General features: G+C 37.5%; 3 protein-coding genes across 7 annotated transcripts; all 3 read left to right on the forward strand.

The window, feature by feature from the left end:
• The first annotated feature begins 7758 nt into the window (after window positions 1-7758).
• Window positions 7759-11982, forward strand: LOC311083288. 3 transcript variants are annotated; one of them, XM_084114727.1, is made up of 2 exons: window positions 7759-7942; window positions 8066-8886. In XM_084114727.1, exons 1-2 carry the CDS (start codon window positions 7841-7843, stop codon window positions 8537-8539), a joined length of 576 nt encoding a protein of 191 aa, XP_083970853.1. In that variant the 5' UTR covers window positions 7759-7840; the 3' UTR covers window positions 8540-8886. The 3 variants fall into 3 exon arrangements, with proteins under 3 accessions (XP_083970853.1, XP_083970854.1, XP_083970855.1); XM_084114728.1 differs by lacking the exon at window positions 8066-8886 and adding an exon at window positions 11165-11777 and having other exon boundaries at window positions 7775-7942; XM_084114729.1 differs by lacking the exons at window positions 7759-7942; window positions 8066-8886 and adding exons at window positions 10951-11043; window positions 11165-11982.
• Window positions 11983-14246: 2264 nt separating this feature from the next.
• Window positions 14247-15364, forward strand: LOC311083292 (uncharacterized protein). 3 transcript variants are annotated; one of them, XM_084114733.1, is made up of 3 exons: window positions 14286-14319; window positions 14421-14487; window positions 14772-15364. In XM_084114733.1, exons 2-3 carry the CDS (start codon window positions 14467-14469, stop codon window positions 15243-15245), a joined length of 495 nt encoding a protein of 164 aa, XP_083970859.1. In that variant the 5' UTR covers window positions 14286-14319; window positions 14421-14466; the 3' UTR covers window positions 15246-15364. The 3 variants fall into 3 exon arrangements, with proteins under 3 accessions (XP_083970861.1, XP_083970859.1, XP_083970860.1); XM_084114735.1 differs by having other exon boundaries at window positions 14247-14648; XM_084114734.1 differs by lacking the exon at window positions 14286-14319 and having other exon boundaries at window positions 14351-14487.
• Window positions 15365-17920: 2556 nt separating this feature from the next.
• LOC311083297 (uncharacterized protein) lies at window positions 17921-18927 on the forward strand. The gene is made up of 2 exons (XM_084114740.1): window positions 17921-17988; window positions 18102-18927. The coding sequence occupies exon 2, from the start codon at window positions 18110-18112 to the stop codon at window positions 18578-18580; it is 471 nt and encodes a 156-aa protein (XP_083970866.1). The 5' UTR covers window positions 17921-17988; window positions 18102-18109; the 3' UTR covers window positions 18581-18927.
• The last annotated feature ends 1884 nt before the right edge of the window (window positions 18928-20811 follow it).

Consider the following 20811-nt stretch of genomic DNA (forward strand, 5'->3'; position numbering starts at 1 on the left):
ACGCGTGATGAAGGGTGTGTGGAGGTATGAAAAGACATATGTTGACGACATGCAGGTAGGAAATCGTACCATTGCATTCGGACCAAATGCAATGATTAGACGAACATTTTATGGTCCTACACCTTCCACAGACGATGCATATACATGAATACATTTAGATCACTGAAGAGACTTCCAACCAGCATAACAAAAAATGTTTCTGGAACAAATCGCCTAATGAAACACTTCTAAAATCAGGAGATTTCAGTGTCAAGTACCTCTACAAATTGAATAATCCAACCAAAATAATTTATAAATAAATAAACTTTACTTCAGTTTTGTTGCATGTAGCTGTTTTGACATCAAACGCCTCATAAGAACATTTAGAGAAAAGCTTATCCCAGGAAATAAACACAAAACTGCACTATAAATAGACTGTTAAGCACATAAACAAGATTGTCACCTGGGCCTATGTGCACCACAGGTGTTTCGCATGCAAATAGAAGAAAAAAAACAAGCAAATAGAACGCACTGCAAATAACACAGACCACAATGGAAATGTTTCCAGGGCAACCAAATAAGTGACGAACCTGGCTGGGACGTGCTTACAACTCAAAAGTCTACTTTATTTTATTTGATTTCTTTTTAACATTTTGTTGTTGTTGTTGTTGTTGTTGTTGTTGCAAAACATACAGAGATTAAATTTTTAAAACATACAACTTGTATACTATACAAAATGTATTAACGATATGTTCAATGTCACCAGAATACAAATGAGAAAACAATGAGCTGAAAACTAAAATTAATAAATAAAAAAGATAGAGAAAAAGAACATGAGGGAAAGATATTAATCTATACATCAGTTACACTGTACAAATTTTTTCATGTTATGTTTAAATTTTCATAAAAAAAAGTTTCATAAGAAATGTTAGGTAATGAAGGGTCCAAAGTTTTAAAGTTGAGACACTCACACACAGATATATAACGCATATTTTAAAAGCTTTTTTGTAAAAAATAATATATTTATTTGCAACCTTTATGTTAACAGCATTATATTTATGTCGTAAGAACAGCTATTCAGCTGATGGACACCGTGCTTCATTGTCATGGGAACATCCCAGGTGAAAATAACGAGGAAATGTTCCAAACAGGGGGCCAATGTTTCGGAAAAAATTTAAGCTTCCCCGGGCGCCGCCATTGATTAGCAGACCATCACCTGCTGTTAGCATTCCATTGACTCCCATTCATTTTGGCGTCACTTGACAGCGAATAACTTTACATCTGAGGCGTTTAAAGACTCCATTTGTCCATATTTATTTCTAAAGAAACACGAAAATGTATAAAAGGCTCCATTACCTTGTATCTTACGTTATGGCCCCGTAGAAGCAGTTTTTGTAAAAATAGGCTAACGATTGCGTCATAACCACGCGACTCCTCGCACAGTAGCGAAATTACCTTATGGACAGGAGGAGAAGCTTGCGGGCAATCGGGGGGACATGGAGGCAAAATGACAAAATAATTAATCAGAATACTTAGCAAAAGTTGCTCCTGCTCCTAGCTCATGGACACCTCCTACTCACACTCTCACTTATTTGGTTCCCCTGGAAACATTTCCGTTGTGGTCTATGCTATTTGCAGCGCATTTCTGTATTTGATTGTGTTGTGAACTTTTGCAGCGCGTTTCTGTATTTGATTGTGTTGTGAACTTTTGCAGCGCGTTTCTGTATTTGGTTGTGTTATTTGGAGCACACGTGTGTTGTGAAACTGATATTAATTTGCGGGTGTTTTTTTTCTATTTGCATGTGTTTTCTTTTTGCATGTGTTTTTGCAGTTGCTGCGCGTTGAGCTCTCTCGGCCACCGTAATACGGCCTAATGAAATTTTCAGGATTTGATATGATGTTACCAGAGAATGTCTAATAAGGGGAGAACTTCCACTCTCAGTAAACTTCCGGCTTCTGAACTGGCTGCAGTTCCACTCTGGTTCCATATGAGGGCGCTCACAGGACGAGTGCAGAATGAATGGAGGTCTATGGCACTATACCCCTCAAAATCCACTTTTCTCAGGATATAATTTTTTGTCTAGTAATTTGAATGTTGTATTCGAAAGGAGATGCAAAGAAATTACACATTGCTGGGTGTTAGATTTTTTAGAGTCACTTATTTGCTTTAAAAAGTCTTTTAAAATGTAAATGACGTCATACACATCGTACAACCAGAGATACTGCTTTACGGCAATCCTTCAGTCACTTTGGTGCTTTCGCGCTCTGCACTTTCTTTTCTCTCGAGGCATCGACAACACAGCTGACACAGGTAAATACACGTGCTAGAAGAGTTTTTGTTTTGTTGTTTTAAAAGACCACGCTGAAAATACACACAAACACACACACACACGATGCCATCAAGCGGTATCTCTGGTCGTAATCAGTCCTTCACTGACCAATCAGCGTTCATTAGCAGAATGCTAGCGTGTTATAGGCAACAACAAACTCAACCTGTAAGAAATCGAAAGGACATAAGTACTCGTTCATTCAACTTTCGACCTATAACCTATGTTGAACTTGCAAAACCTACAATCAAATCTGAGATTTCTCAATGGCAATCGGGTGAAAGAGACAAATTTAGCCGTCTAGCACCATAGACTCCCATTCATTTTGCACTCATGGGCGATCGCCCCCAGTGGAACTCTGGTGGAACTACAACCAAAATTCGGTACAATAGGATTTAATAGGGAGTGGCCAGGCTCTCCGTAGAGGGGCTCTGATGTTACTGAACAGGAATGTATTGTTGATGATTCAGAAAGCTGCGCTGAACGTCCTGTCGATACTTAGTGGAATGGAAACAGAAAGTGACTGAGTAAGTTTTCGGAAACAAAACATTATTTTGAGGCGGGGCTTGAGTTGATGCTTTATATATATTCATGACATGCCTCTGCTCACTGTGACCAGAGACACATTGTTTGTGTATAAATAAGGACGCTGGACGAGAGATTTATGCATGCAACTCTCTTTACTTTTCGGACAAACTGGAACCAAACATTTCAGACCAAAACAGCTGCAACCTAAACATGCAGCGAGGCGTTACCAAACGAACACAGATTAATTCGTCCTGAGCGGACATAACATTTTCCCCTCTCTGGGGGGTTCAACTATGAAAAGTTGACACAAAGTCCTTCAGGTAATCGGGCCGTGCCCTGGCGCGCACTGGCCGTGGAGAACACACAGCTGAAGGTGAGGCGAACAGTGGTGTGGAGGCTGGGGAAAGGGGCAGTGACAATGATGATGGGGGCACTGGGTGTGACAACGAGGGAGTATCTTCAGGCTGTGCGGCTGCTTGTGGTATGGAGTCCTCCTGCTCCGCTCTGGGTGGCATTATGTCCCCGCTGTTCTGAGTTAACATTGCAGGAGGAGCTGGCACCTTCTGAAGGCAGCTGGCGTGCCATCTAGGAGGTATGTGGCTGGTCCCAGTCGGCGGACCACTTGCTGTGGTGTGGACCAAAATGATGCCATCTTGTTTTCCTTGTGCAGTCGGCGAGCTCTCACCCAGTCTGCCACAGCGATATCTGGTATCCTGACCCTCTTTTTCTTGTCAAACCACTGTTTCATCCGCTTCTGACGGCGGGCGACTGAGGCTTTGACTGGTGTGAGTGTGTTCTGGACTGCGGTGGGGCGGCGCCTGTCCAGTGGTAGGTGTAACTCCCTACCCAGCATGAGCGAGGCTGGGGAAACCTCTGTGGTTGAATGCTGGGTAGCACGGTAGTGTAGCAGTGTTAGACGTATGGCTTGTTTAAAGGAACAGCCCTGGGCCTGATGTGCTCTGATGCCATTTTTTAGGGATTGATGGAAGCGTTCCACCCCGCCGTTTGCCTGTGGGTGATACAGGGCTGTACGGATGTGTCGAATCCCCCTGTTCTCCAGGTATGAAGTAAACTCCACAGATACAAACTGTGGACCATTGTCGGTGGTAATGGTCTGTGGAAGGCCCCAGCGGGAGAAGAGAGACTCTTCAGCAGGGGAATACACACTGTGTTTATATTCACTGTACATGACTTGAATTGCATGGGCCCCGATGTTACATGGTGAATTATGTTGTCTTGTTGCCTTGTTGTCTTGTGAGATGCATGACTGGATCTGGGGCTGTGTCTGGTAGCCTACATCCAAACCAGAGCTAGATGGCTGCTGCTGTTGCTGCTCATGTGACTGTGCTCTTATGCATACTGCTTGGCTTAATGATGATTCTGTCCGTGTTAATTTAGCTGCACATTCCACTGCACTTTCAATTTGGAATGCAATGGCAACAGCCTTAGCTAGTGTCAAGTCGTCTGATTCGAGTAGCAACGTCTCCCTGATTTTAGCCTGTGTAGTGTGCTCAATCAGTTGATCGCGTATCATCTCGTCTGTCAATGCGCCGAATTTACAATGGCTGGCTAAACCTTTTAGGATGGAGACGTACTGATGGACGGACTCCCTTGGTAGTTGGTGTTGTTGTCTAAACATAAACCGTCTCAATAAAGCACTCTGTGGGGCAGCAAACTGGTCTTTTAAAAGTTTTACTGTCCCTGCATAGTCTGTATTTGTCCCGTTGCCAGTTAACGTCTCCAGTACCCGTTGTCCCTCGACTCCTAAACAGTGCCTCAGCAATGCTGTTTTCCGAACTGCACTCACGTCGGCTAGTCCCGTAGCTTGTAGGTATGTTTCAAAAGACTGATGCCAGCGATTCCATGGTATTGTAGGCTCACCAGGAAGTGCGAGGAAAGGAGGTGGAGGAGGAAGAGAAAATTCAGCCATCCTCGTCGCCAATTGTTATGTATAAAAAAGGACGCTGGACGAGAGATTTATGCATGCAACTTTCTTTACTTTTCGGACAAACCGGAACCAAACATTTCAGACCAAACCCGCTGCAACCTAAACATGCAGTGAGGCGTTACCAAACGAACACAGATTAATTCGTCCTGAGCTGACATAACAACATTATTCTGTGTAATTTACCTGACTATTCAGGGAAAAGTCGTATTCAACAGCCCAGCTCGGTAAGTTGCATAGCATAGCCTATTTATGAAATTACTGCACATTTACATTAACGCTAATCTCACGCTTTGAAGAAGTATATAATGTTCTAATCCTTTTATATTTTATCTCATGTATGTTGACTGGTAATGGAACTCATAATAAAACTGGTTGCGGGTTGCACTCAGGCTCATTAACCTATGATGTTGATGTCAATGAGACCGTAGATCAGCTCCAGACTAAGATCTATCGCAAAGTGTCCCCAAGGATCAGCAGCGACTGATTTACAACGGCAGACAACTGGAGTCTAGCATGAAGTTTCAAGACTATGACATCACATCTGGAAGCACCATTCACATGACTCTCCGTCTCCGAGGAGGTTAATGAAGGAGATCCGCGCGACCAGGATTCATTACTGATCCAACTATTTATTGACTAAAGATTAAACATGTCAAAATATAAAAATCCTACTGAAAGACACTTTTAATCATCCTCTAGATAAGATTATCTATAGCCTATAAATGTACATATGCCTAACATGTCTGATATTGGAATATTTAGTTTAAATTGTGATTTAAAGTATTCATGTGATTGTATATGAGAGGATTATTCTTATTCCATATTTTATTTATTCAGTGTCAGTTTAAGGCCATATGTGCTGGCCTATACCCTTTGTTGTTATGAATGTTATGTATTATGTTTTTATGTTGTAAATAAAATGTTAATACCAGTCCTGTGCATTTTTGTGCATGTTTTATTGACTTACTATGGAGTAACTGGTAAACACAAAACAGCAGTAGGCCTACTAATAATCATTTTCATATTATGGATCACTGGATGTAAAATATATTGTATTAATATGTATTTATATTTTGAAATGAATAGGAGTTGATCACAAATGTACATTCATTTTCTTTTTATTTGATCAAAATTATGACTAGATTATCATTTGCTTCCCATAAAACCATCTGTCCTCAGACCACAACTTCATATAGAGTAAAACCTATTTTAAATGTAAGAAAAACAGCATTAGCTTTGGTGTTTAATTTGGTGTTGATAGTGCTGCCATTGACACGCATACATTTGAGTCACAATCGGCTCCGAGTATAACGTCACAGGTTTCCATCTCTTCCGTGAGAACACAACATAAGCTTGTTGTTTTGGTTCAGAAGGAACTGTAAAAGGTGGCTGCTGTTTGTTTACGGCCCTCTGTGACTGACGTCGACTGATGACGTGTGATGTCTGCACAGTACACTGAAAAAAAAACAATAAGTAAAATGTACTTAATTTTTCTGTCAAGTTTTTGTACACATATATTTAAGTAAATTTCACATATGGAATTAAGTAAACTCTCCTTAACTAAGTTAAGTGAAAATAACAAAGAAAATAAGTAATTTTAACTTGGCTAGTAAACGGTTGAGTAATATCTATTTAGTTGAAGTTTCCTTTGCAGTACATTTCACTCAAATAATATAACATTGAATTAAACCACACTTTAAAATATGCTTTAGAAACATCTAAATAATCAATACAGTAGATATTGTGTGAGACACCATATCTACATATCAAAAGTTGTGCATCATGTGAATGCAGAGAGCTCAATATGGTAGACAATACACAATGACGGTAACATTTGAGGGATCGTTTTTGTGTTTCAGTGTGTCATTTTGTGTAGAAAATGAACTCGTGTCACAAAATGGCAAGTTACTATTCAAAACAACAAAAGCAATGATAAAACAGCTGTAAAACAGTGAAAAATCAACCTCATTAATTAATCAAGGCCCAGTGCATGATGGGAACACCAGTATCAGAAAAGTTGAGTAATTTTACTTAATTTTATAACGTTGATATTTACGCTTTAATTTCTACACACTTGAATTGAGTACTAATATAGAATTTACTTAGTTTTTTAATTCTTGCCTGAAGTGAACTAACTTTTTCATGTAGAAATTACATTGTTTTTTTCTGTAGTATGTACTTCACCACAAAATAATTTTTATCAGTGTAAGGTGTGTGGAGGTATGAAAATACATATGTTGACAAGCAGGTTGAGACTGCAATGACTGGATGAACATTTTATGGTCCTACACCTTCCACAGACAATATATATATATATATATATATATATATATATATATATATATATATATATATATATACATTTAGACCACTGAACTTAGCGATTGAAATTGAGACTTTCAACCAGCAAATAAAAAATGGTTCTGGAACAAACTGCCTACACTGCCTTTAATGAAAACACTTCTAAAATAAGGAAATTTCAATGTCAAACCTCTACAAATTGAATAATCCAACCAAAATAATAAACTTTAACACTTTAGTTTTGTCAAGCTATTTTGACATCAAAAGCATAAGAACATTTAGAGAAAAGCTTATCCCAGGAAATAAACACAAAACTGCACAATAAATAGACTGTTAAGCACATGATTGTCACCTATCAGGTGGGCCTATTGTGCACCACAGGTGTTTCGCATGCTGTATGACGTGCTCCACTTACCTGATCCTACATCACGTGATCGTGGGGAATTCCGTCATTCCAATGATCCCTGATGTTGAGAAGCTACTTTTAATGTTTGTCTACTCTAGAGCCTATATAAATTACAAAGGTACTTTTTTAAGGTAAATTTATGAAAAATATGTAGCCTAATGAAAGTTTCAGGATTTGATTTGATTACTGAACAGGAATGTAGCCTATTGTTGATTATTCAGAAAGCTGCCCTGAACGTCCTGTCGATACTTCAGCGATTAGTTGAGAATGGAAACAGAAAGTGACCGAGTATGTTTTTGGAAACGAAATGTATTTTGAGGCGGGGCTTGAGTTGATGCTTTATATATATTCATGACATGCCTCTGCTCTGCTCACTGTGACCAGAGACACATTATTCCGCGTAATTTACCTGCTGACTATTCAGGAAAAAGCCGTATTCAACAACCCAGCTCGGTAAGTTGCATAGCATAGCCTATTTATGAAACTATTGTACATTTATATTAGGCCTAACGCTAATCTCCCGTATGCGATGTTGTAGTAGTTCTAATCCTTTAATATTTTATCTCATGTTGACAGGTAATGGAACTCATAATAAAACTGATGGGCGGAGAGGAGAAGCCGCTGGTGGTGGACGGTAATACCACAGTTGGTGAACTCAAGAAGCTCATTTTTCAGAACTTCAATGAACCTCCTCACAAACAGAAGCTTTCTATCGACAACGGTCACCGTATCAACCTTGAGGATGATACCAAAAGCCTCAGCAGTTACGGGTTGCACTCAGGCTCAGTGGTGAGTCTTATCATCACGAAACCTCGACCTTTCCAAGTGTTCGTCAGGAACGTGAATGGCCAGACCAAAACCTATGATGTTGATGTCAATGAGACCGTAGATCAGCTCCAGAATAAGATCTTCCGCAAAGAGGAAGTCCTCAATGATCAGCAGCGACTGATTTACAACGGCATACAACTGGAGGCTGGAAAGAGTCTGCAAGACTACGACATCACATCTGGAAGCACCATTCACATGACTCTCCGTGCCCGAGGAGGTTAATGAAGGAGATCCGCGCGACCAGGATTCATTACTGATCCAACGTTTTATTGACTAAAGATTGAACATGCCAAAATATAAAAATCCTACTGAAAGACATTTTTTAGTCGCTCTATATAAAATTATTTATAGCTTATATGTATAGGCCTCACATGTCTGATATTAGAATATTTAGTTTAAATTAAGATTTAAAGTATTTATGTGATTGAATAAATTGATAAAATATGGAATAAGAATAATCCTTTCTCATAAAGTTTTAGTTTAAGGCCATATGTGCTGGCCTGTACCCTTTGTTGTTATATGAATGTTATGCATTATATTTATATGTTGTAAATAAAATGTAAATACCAGTCCTGTGCATTGTGCATGTTTTATTGACTTAGTATGGAGTAACTGGTAAACACAAAACAGCATAGGCTACTTCTAACAATTTCAAACAAACATTTTCATATTATGGATCACTGGATGAAAATCAAATAATTGTATTAATACAGTAGTCTATGTATTTCCATTTTGAAATGAATAGGAGCTGATCACAAATGTGTGTTCATTCATTTTCTTTTTATTTAAACAAAAATATGACTAGATTATCACTTCCTGTCCTTAGACCATAACTCTGTACTTCATACAGAGTTAAACCTATTTTAAATGTAAGAAAAACAGCATTATACATAATTATATTTTAAAGTATCACTAGTTTGTCTTGACAGAAAGATGTGGTTAAAAATAAAAAGATTGTTTTTATGGGGTGTCACAGGTGTGCCCCTTCTGTGTCAGGTATTAAAGGTAGGGTAGGCAATTTTCGAAGCGGCTAGCAATAGCAAGTCCCTTCCCTTCAGAACTCTCTCCAAAGCCACACTTCGAAACACACGATCGTGCACAGCAAAGTTTGCAAAGTGCCACGAGATGAGAGATGGCGTTAAACTACCTCATGTCTCAAAGCACATAACATTACAATAATAATGAACAAAGAACTTAAAGAGCACTGACCTGTCTCACCTGACTGCAGCAGATTCATTTCGACATTGATAGTGTTGCCGTTAAAACATAAATTAGAGTCACAAAGCGCTCCGAGTATATTGTCACAGGTTTCCATCTCTTTCAAATTGCAATAGTTATGGTGAGAACGCAGCATAAGCTGGTTGTTTTGGTTCAGGAGGAACTGTAAAAGGTGGCTGCAGTTTCGGTTGCGGTGCTCGGCCTCGGTGACTGACGTCTGTCTAACTCTTCATAGGCTCATGAAACACGCTGATGACGTCTGATGTAGGGTATGAAAAAACATACGTTGATGACATGCAGGTAGGACATCGTACCATTGCATTCAGACCGAATGCAATGATTAGACAAACATTTTATGGTCCTACACCTTCCACAGACGATATATATATATACACATATGAATACAGATCACTGATTGCTATCAGGATGTGAGGAGACTTCCAACCAGCATAACAAAAAATGTTTCTGGAAAAAATCGCCTAATGAAAACACTTCTAAAATCAGGAGATTTCAATGTCATGTACCTCTACAAACTGAATAATCCAACCAAAATAAATGTATAAATAAATAAACTTTAATACTTCAGTTTTGTAGCATGTAGCTGTTTTGACATCAAACGCCTCTTAAGAACATTTAGAGAAAAGCTTATCCCAGGAAATAAACACAAAACTGCACTATAAATAGACTGTTAAGCACATAAACAAGATTGTCACCTGGGCCTATGTGCACCACAGGTGTTTTGCATGCTGTATGACATGCTCCACTTACCTGGATTTCCCCCAGTCACGTGATCATGTGGAATGCCTTCTCATTCCAGTGATCTGTTTTCCTAATGCCTAAATGAAACTTAAGCAGACTGCTGTTTTTATGTTGATATTTTTTAAAAATAATAATTTTTATGTTTATGAAACATCTATGTTGATAAAAAATGCACTTGTTAACGTAGATCACATTAAACAAATAGTCCTGCTATTCCCATGCTGCAAATAGCCTACAGAACGTTCCCTTACCGTTTCCATATGTCTAAATGCTGAGGTTGCATACATTTTTGTAATAACCTAAAAAGAACCTATAGCATACACAGAACGTTCTTTAATAATTATGTTTTATTTTTATAACCATAAACATTTCCTTTCCAGAAAGTTCTTCTATGATCTGTTGAATAGCCTGAAGCAAACGCAATTTTTTTTATAGCCTAATAAATAAAGTTATTTTTAAATTGAACAGAATAAATGTGTTTTATAGGCTACATGCCTATCGTAGCCTACTATTGTTTATTGGCACGTCAGCGATTAAGTGAGAATGGAAACAGAAAGTGACTACAGGTTTTCGGAAACAAAACATTGAGGCGGAGGCGGAGGCGGAGCATGAGTTGACGCTTTGTATAAATATTCATGCCTCTGCTCAGTGTGACCAGAGTAACATAGTTTGAGTGTGACTTACAATACTTATTCAAGAAAGCAATTCAGCGAAAGCCGTATAGCAGCCTATTTGCAGAACCCAGCTCGGTAAGTCTCATTATTGCCTACAAATATTGCACATTAATTTTTAAATACGAATTTTTAAATAAGTAGGCTATGATGTTGCAGAAGCCTATTCTAATGCTTATATTTGATCTCATCCTGGCAGATAATGGAACTGACAGTAAAACTGTTGAACGGAGATGTGAAGCGGCTGGTGGTGAACGGTAATACCACAGTTGGTGAACTCAAGAAGCTCATTTTTCAGAACTTCAATGAACCTCCTCACAAACAGAAGCTTTCTATCGTCAACGGTCACCGTATCAACCTTGAGGATGATTCCAGAAGCCTCAGCAGTTACGGGTTGCACTCAGGCTCAGTGGTGATGCTGCTCATCACGAACCCACCTTTCCAAGTGTTCGTCAGGAACGAGAAGGGCCAGACCAAAACCTATGATGTTGATGTCAGTGAGACCGTAGATCAGCTCCAGACTAAGATCTTCCGCAAAGAGAGTGTCCCCAAGGATCAGCAGCGACTGATTTACAAAGGCAGACAACTGGAGGCTGCCATGAAGTTGCAAGACTACGACATCACATCTGGAAGCACTGTTGACATGACTCTCCGTCTCCGAGGAGGTTAATGAAGGAGATCCGCGCGACCAGGATTCATTACTGATGCAACGTTTTATTGACTAAAGATTGAACATGCCAAAATATAAAAATCCTACTGAAAGACACTTTTTAGTCGCTCTATATAAAATTATTTATAGCTTATATGTATAGGCCTCACATGTCTGATATTAGAATATTTAGTTTAAATTAAGATTTAAAGTATTTATGTGATTGAATAAATTGATAAAATATGGAATAAGAATAATCCTTTCTCATACAGTTTTAGTTTAAGGCCATATGTGCTGGCCTGTACCCTTTGTTGTTATATGAATGTTATGCATTATATTTATATGTTGTAAATAAAATGTAAATACCAGTCCTGTGCATTGTGCATGTTTTATTGACTTAGTGTAATTGGTAAACACAAAACAGCATAGGCTACTTCTAACAATTTCAAACAAACATTTTCATATTATGGATCACTGGATGAAAATCAAATAATTGTATTAATACAGTAGTCTATGTATTTCCATTTTGAAATGAATAGGAGCTGATCACAAATGTGTGTTCATTCATTTTCTTTTTATTTAAACAAAAACTATGACTATCACTTCCTGTCCTTAGACCATAACTCTGTACTTCATACAGAGTTAAACCTATTTTAAATGTAAGAAAAACAGCATTATACATAATTATATTTTAAATTATCACTAGTTTGTCTTGACAGAAAGATGTGGTTAAAAATAAAAAGATTGTTTTTATGGGGTGTCACAGGTGTGCCCCTTCTGTGTCAGGTATTAAAGGTAGGGTAGGCAATTTTCGGAGCGGCTAGCAATAGCAAGTCCCTTCCCTTCAGAACTCTCTCCAAAGCCACACTTCGAAACACACGATCGTGCACAGCAAAGTTTGCAAAGTGCCACGAGATGAGAGATGGCGTTAAACTACCTCATGTCTCAAAGCACATAACATTACAATAATAATGAACAATCAACTTAAAGAGCACTGACCTGTCTCACCTGACTGCAGCAGATTCATTTCGACATTGATAGTGTTGCCGTTAAAACATAAATTAGAGTCACAAAGCGCTCCGAGTATATTGTCACAGGTTTCCATCTCTTTCAAATTGCAATAGTTATGGTGAGAACGCAGCATAAGCTGGTTGTTTTGGTTCAGGAGGAACTGTAAAAGGTGGCTGCAGTTTCGGTTGCGGTGCTCGGCCTCGGTGACTGACGTCTGTCTAACTCTTCATAGGCTCATGAAACACGCTGATGACGTCTGATGTAGGGTATGAAAAAACATACGTTGACGACATGCAGGTAGGACATCGTATCATTGCATTCGGACCGAATGCAATGATTAGACAAACATTTTATGGTCCTACACCTTCCACAGATGATATATATATATACACATATGAATACAGATCACCAGTGTTGGGGAAAGTTACTTTTAAAAGTAATGCATTACAATATTGCGTTACTCCCCCAAAAAGTAACTAATTGCATTACTTAGTTACTTTTTATGAAAAGTAATGTGTTACATTACTTTTACGTTACTTTTTCTTCTCACCTGGGCTGGGCTTGCTTTTTTGTTTTTTTAATAACAAGACCAACAAAAAAGTTATATTTTTGGCAAATGTTAAGGCCCTTTCACACCAAAAGTGAACTGAATAACCCTCAGGCTGAAGGAAATGTATATTTACGCTTGTACAGTAAAGGGTGCCGCTCAAACTAACCTTTCAGCTGCGCTGCAGTTCTGGATTAAAGAACAATAATATACAGGAGAAGGAAGTTCAACACTCTTATTTCTAAATCTTATAAAGTAATTTTTGCTTATTAGTATGGTTGAATTAGATCATTGAAGGTCAGCAGCAAAGACATTAATAAAGTGAGATTAAATTCACAAAGTATATTTGTGTAATTTAATAGTTAATTATAAAAGTTGAGTAAAGTTCTGAGATTGCATTTTACTGTTTTTATTTATTTTAAGCAGTGAGATGAGTAAGTTCACATACTCTAGAACTCTAGAACTACTCTAGAACTACAATAACCATCATGTTTACACAGCGCACACACCACCACCTCACTTTGTTTCTCTCAACATGGGGACAGGAGAGCTGTCAGTCAATAAATGTGAAAAAGTAACTAGTGTTTTGGTTAACTTTATTGTGCTGAGTTTCTAAGTAACCAAATCTGTGTAACACTCATGAATAATCAATCTTTCTTTTTTAATGTAGGAAACATCCCACTACCAAAGAGAGAAGAGAGATCTGCTATGCTTAAACACTCTGAATTCTGACTGAAATGTAACACTGGCTCTGACTTTGTGTTATAATAAATATTTATTTAGTATATCAATTGTGCTGTATCTGGAGTGTGGTAATGTTCCAAACAAGTTTTATGGAAACTATTAACATCCCCTTTATAGAGATCAAACAAAACAAAAACAAATCAAACACAAATATAAATTATTTAAATAAATTAAGGAACCAACAAGAAGGGCATATTACAGAGATTATCAAATAATCATAATTTGATTAACAAAAATGTCAATGCAATAAAACTAGAAGACAGAACAGAGAATGTTGAGTTTGGTTTGCTTTATTTTCCTTTGCATCACGTGATCGTGGGGAATTCCGTCATTCCGATGATCCCTGATGTTGAGAAGCTACTTTTAATGTTTGTCTACTCTAGAGCCTATATAAATTACAAAGGTACTTTTTTTAAGGTAAATATATGAAAAATATGTAGCCTAATGAAAGTTTCAGGAATTTATATGATTTTACTGAACAGGAATGTATTGTTGATTATTCAGAAAGCTGCCCAGAACGTCCTGTCGATACTTCAGCGATTAGTTGAGAATGGAAACAGAAAGTGTCCGAGTAAGTTTTCGGGAACAAAACATTATTTTGAGGCGGGGCTTGAGTTGATGCAATATATAGCCTATTCATGACATGCCTCTGCTCACTGTGACCAGAGACACATTATTCGGTGTAATTTACCTGACTATTCAGCGAAAAGCCGTATTCAACAACCCAGCTCGGTAAGTTGCATAGCTTATTTATGGAAATATTGTACATTCATATTAACGCTAATCTCCAGGTTTAAATAAGTATACGATGTGGTAGTAGTTCTTATGCTTTTATATTTGATCTCATCCTGGCAGATAATGGAACTGACAGTAAAACTGTTGAACGGAGATGTGAAGCGGATGGTGGTGGACGGTAATACCACAGTTGGTGAACTCAAGAAGCTCATTTTTCAGAACTTCAATGAACCTCCTCACAAACAGAAGCTTTCTATCGTCAACGGTCACCGTATCAACCTTGAGGATGATTCCAGAAGCCTCAGCAGTTACGGGTTGCACTCAGGCTCAGTGGTGATGCTGCTCATCACGAACCCTGCACCTTTCCAAGTGTTCGTCAAGAACGAGGATGGCCAGATTCATAATTATGAAGTTGATGTCAATGAGACCGTAGATCAGCTCCAGAATAAGATCTTCCGCAAAGAGAGAGTCCCCAATGATCAGTATCGACTGATTTACAACGGTAAACAGCTGAAGGCTGGAAAGAGGCTGCAAGACTACAAAATCACACCTGGAAGCACCATTCACATGGCTCTCCGTCTCCGAGGAGGTTAATGAAGGAGATCCGCGCAACCAGGATTCATTACTGATCCAACTTTTTATTAATGACTAAAGACTGCCAAAACATAGAAGTCTTACTGAAAGACACTTTTTAGTCACTCTCTAGATACGATTATCTACAGCCTATAAATGTACCAATGCCTAACGTGTGATATTAGAATATTATTTAGTTTAAATTGTGATTGAATTTATTCATGTAATTTAATAAATTGATAAAATGTGGAATAAGAATAATCATTTCTCACTGTTCCAGTTTAAGGTCATATGTGCTCGCCTTTGTTGTTATGAATGTTAGGCTATGCATTATATTTTTATGTTGTAAATACCAGTCCTGCAGTGTACATGTTTTATCGACTTATGATATCGACTTTTGTTGCACTATTTTCCTGTTATCACTAAAGCTGTTTTGAAACAATCTGTATTGTAAAAAGGGCTATACAAATAAAGGTGATTTGACTAGAGTAAACACAAAAGAGCAGTATAATCATTTTCATATTATGGATCACTGATGTAAAATATAGGCTATTGTATTAATACAGTAGTCTATGTATTTCCATTTTGAAATGAATAGGAGCTGATGACAAATGTACATTCATTTTCTTTTTATTTGATCAAAATTATGACTAGATTATCACTTGCTTCCCATCTCTGTCCTCAGACCATAACTCAACACTTCATATAGAGTAAAATCTATTTGAATAAATGTAAGAAAAACAGCATTACAAATAATTATCTTTTAAAGCACATAACGTTAGAGTAATAATGAACATGAACAACTTAAAAAGCGCTGACCTGTATCACTTGACTGCTGCAGATTTATTTTGATGTTGATAGTGTTGCTATTGACACGCATAAATTTGAGTCACAGTCAGCTCTGAGTATAACGTCACTCACAGGTTTCCATCTCTTCCAAATTACAGTATTTATGGTGAGAATGCAGCATAAGCTTGTTGTTTTGGTTCAGAAGGAACTGTAAAAGGTGGCTGCTGTTTGTTTACGGCCCTCTGTGACTGACGTCGACTGATGACGTGTGATGTCTGCACAGTACACTGAAAAAAAAACAATAAGTAAAATTTACTTAATTTTTCTGTCAAGTTTTTGCACACATATATTTAAGTAAATTTCACATATGGAATTAAGTAAACTCTCCTTAACTAAGTTAAGTGAAAATAACAAAGAAAATAAGTAATTTTAACTTGGCTAGTAAACGGTTGAGTAATATCTATTTAGTTGAAGTTTCCTTTGCAGTACATTTCACTCAAATAATATAACATTGAATTAAACCACACTTTAAAATATGCTTTAGAAACATCTAAATAATCAATACAATAGATATTATGTGAGACACCATATCTACATATCAAAAGTTGTGCATCATGTGAATGCAGAGAGCTCAATATGGTAGACAATACACAATGACGGTAACATTTGAGGGATCGTTTTTGTGTTTCAGTGTGTCATTTTGTGTAGAAAATGAACTCGTGTCACAAAATGGCAAGTTATTAATCAAAACAACAAAAGCAATGATAAAACAGCTGTAAAACAGTGAAAAATCAACCTCATTAATTAATCAAGGCCCAGTGCATGATGGGAACACCAGTATCAGAAAAGTTGAGTAATTTTACTTAATTTTATAACGTTGATATTTACGTTTTAATTTCTACACACTTGAATTGAGTACTAATATAGAATTTACTTAGTTTTTTAATTCTTGCCTGAAGTGAACTAACTTTTTCATGTAGAAATTACATTGTTTTTTTCTGTAGTATGTACTTCACCACAAAATAATTTTTAGCAGTGTAAGGTGTGTGGAGGTATGAAAAAAATACATATGTTGACAAGCAGGTTGAGACTGCAATGACTGGATGAACATTTTATGGTCCTACACCTTCCACAGACAATATATATATATATATATATATATATATATACATACATTTAGACCACTGAACTTAGCGATTGAAATTGAGGCTTTCAACCAGCAAATAAAAAATGTTTCTGGAACAAACTGCCTACACTGCCTTTAATGAAAACACTTCTAAAATAAGGAAATTTCAATGTCAAACCTCTACAAATGGAATAATCCAACCAAAATAATTTATAAATAAACTTTAACACTTTAGTTTTGTCAAGCTATTTTGACATCAAAAGCATAAGAACATTTAGAGAAAAGCTTATCCCAGGAAATAAACACAAAACTGCACAATAAATAGACTGTTAAGCACATGATTGTCACCTATCAGGTGGGCCTATTGTGCACCACAGGTGTTTCGCATGCTGTATGACGTGCTCCACTTACCTGATCCTACATCACGTGATCGTGGGGAATTCCGTCATTCCAATGATCCCTGATGTTGAGAAGCTACTTTTAATGTTTGTCTACTCTAGAGCCTATATAAATTACAAAGGTACTTTTTTAAGGTAAATCTATGAAAAATATGTAGCCTAATAAAAGTTTCAGGATTTGATTTGATTACTGAACAGGAATGTATTGTTGATTATTCAGAAAGCTGCCCTGAACGTCCTGTCGATACTTCAGCGATTAGTTGAGAATGGAAACAGAAAGTGACCGAGTATGTTTTTGGAAACGAAATTTATTTTGAGGCGGGGCTTGAGTTGATGCTTTATATATATTCATGACATGCCTCTGCTCTGCTCACTGTGACCAGAGACACATTATTCCGCGTAATTTACCTGCTGACTATTCAGGGAAAAGCCGTATTCAACAACCCAGCTCGGTAAGTTGCATAGCATAGCCTATTTATGAAACTACTGTACATTTATATTAACGCTAATCTCCCGTATGCGATGTTGTAGTAGTTCTAATCCTTTTATATTTTATCTCATGTTGACGGGTAATGGAACTCATAATAAAACTGATGGGCGGAGAGGAGAAGCCGCTGGTGGTGGACGGTAATACCACAGTTGGTGAACTCAAGAAGCTCATTTTTCAGAACTTCAATGAACCTCCTCACAAACAGAAGCTTTCTATCGACAACGGTCGCCGTATCAACCTTGAGGATGATTCCAGAAGCCTCAGCAGTTACGGGTTGCACTCAGGCTCAGTGGTGAGTCTTATCATCACGAAACCTCGACCTTTCCAAGTGTTCGTCAGGAACGTGAATGGCCAGACCAAAACCTATGATGTTGATGTCAATGAGACCGTAGATCAGCTCCAGAATAAGATCTTCCGCAAAGAGAGAGTCCCCAATGATCAGCAGCTACTGAAATGCAACGGCAGACAACTGGAGGCTGGAAAGAGTCTGCAAGACTACGACATCACATCTGGAAGCACTGTTGACATGACTCTCCGTCTCCGAGGAGGTTAATGAAGGAGATCCGCGCGACCAGGATTCATTACTGATCCAACGTTTTATTGACTAAAGATTGAACATGCCAAAATATAAAAATCCTACTGAAAGACATTTTTTAGTCGCTCTATATAAAATTATTTATAGCTTATATGTATAGGCCTCACATGTCTGATATTAGAATATTTAGTTTAAATTAAGATTTAAAGTATTTATGTGATTGAATAAATTGATAAAATATGGAATAAGAATAATCCTTTCTCATACAGTTTTAGTTTAAGGCCATATGTGCTGGCCTGTACCCTTTGTTGTTATATGAATGTTATGCATTATATTTATATGTTGTAAATAAAATGTAAATACCAGTCCTGTGCATTGTGCATGTTTTATTGACTTAGTATGGAGTAACTGGTAAACACAAAACAGCATAGGCTACTTCTAACAATTTCAAACAAACATTTTCATATTATGGATCACTGGATGAAAATCAAATAATTGTACTAATACAGTAGTCTATGTATTTCCATTTTGAAATGAATAGGAGCTGATCACAAATGTGTGTTCATTCATTTTCTTTTTATTTAAACAAAAATATGACTAGATTATCACTTCCTGTCCTTAGACCATAACTCTGTACTTCATACAGAGTTAAACCTATTTTAAATGTAAGAAAAACAGCATTATACATAATTATATTTTAAAGTATCACTAGTTTGTCTTGACAGAAAGATGTGGTTAAAAATAAAAAGATTGTTTTTATGGGGTGTCACAGGTGTGCCCATTCTGTGTCAGGTATTAAAGGTAGGGTAGGCAATTTTCGAAGCGGCTAGCAATAGCAAGTCCCTTCCCTTCAGAACTCTCTCCAAAGCCACACTTCGAAACACACGATCGTGCACAGCAAAGTTTGCAAAGTGCCACGAGATGAGAGATGGCGTTAAACTACCTCATGTCTCAAAGCACATAACATTACAATAATAATGAACAAACAACTTAAAGAGCACTGACCTGTCTCACCTGACTGCAGCAGATTCATTTCGACATTGATAGTGTTGCCGTTAAAACATAAATTAGAGTCACAAAGCGCTCCGAGTATATTGTCACAGGTTTCCATCTCTTTCAAATTACAATAGTTATGGTGAGAACGCAGCATAAGCTGGTTGTTTTGGTTCAGGAGGAACTGTAAAAGGTGGCTGCAGTTTCGGTTGCGGTGCTCGGCCTCGGTGACTGACGTCTGTCTAACTCTTCATAGGCTCATGAAACACGCTGATGACGTCTGATGTAGGGTATGAAAAAACATACGTTGACGACATGCAGGTAGGACATCGTACCATTGCATTCAGACCGAATGCAATGATTAGACAAACATTTTACGGTCCTACACCTTCCACAGACGATATATATATATACACATATGAATACAGATCACTGATTGCTATCAGGATGTGAGGAGACTTCCAACCAGCATAACAAAAAATGTTTCTGGAAAAAAATCGCCTAATGAAAACACTTCTAAAATCAGGAGATTTTAATGTCATGTACCTCTACAAACTGAATAATCCAACCAAAATAAATTTATAAATAAATAAACTTTAATACTTCAGTTTTGTAGCATGTAACTGTTTTGACATCAAACGCCTCTTAAGAACATTTAGAGAAAAGCTTATCCCAGGAAATAAACACAAAACTGCACTATAAATAGACTGTTAAGCACATAAACAAGATTGTCACCTGGGCCTATGTGCACCACAGGTGTTTCGCATGCTGTATGACGTGCTCCACTTACCTGGGGCACGTTCAAGTTCAAAACGGTGCGCAACGTTTTGCTACGGTTTCCGAGTTGAACGTCATGTTTCCTGGAAACGGCGTGCACCGGTGTGCAACGGGGTTTGAGATGCGTTTTCTCTTGTTTGGTGGGTGTGTCAGAACTGCAGTCCAATCAGCAGCAACATGTATATAAAGCACGTGGTATTAAAGTGAACTCGCACAATGGGTTCAAGGAAAGTAATTTACAAATGTGTTCATGCAGCTCGGTATAGGCAACAACTGAGGATATTAGAAGACATGTTTGTCGAAAGTTTTATTGTAAAAATATAGGATATCAACATAATGATGTAGTTGTTTATATTTTTAGCTTCATTGCAAGTGTATGACATTTGGTATAGAAATAAACAATGGTAATTAAGTGCTTTTCCTAAAAATGAAAAAAAAGAACCGGGTATTAAAACAGTATGAACTACAAATAAAGTCAG

Source organism: Abramis brama, assembly GCF_963993115.1.
Source record: "Abramis brama genome assembly, chromosome: 5".
Lineage (NCBI taxonomy): Eukaryota > Metazoa > Chordata > Actinopteri > Cypriniformes > Leuciscidae > Abramis > Abramis brama.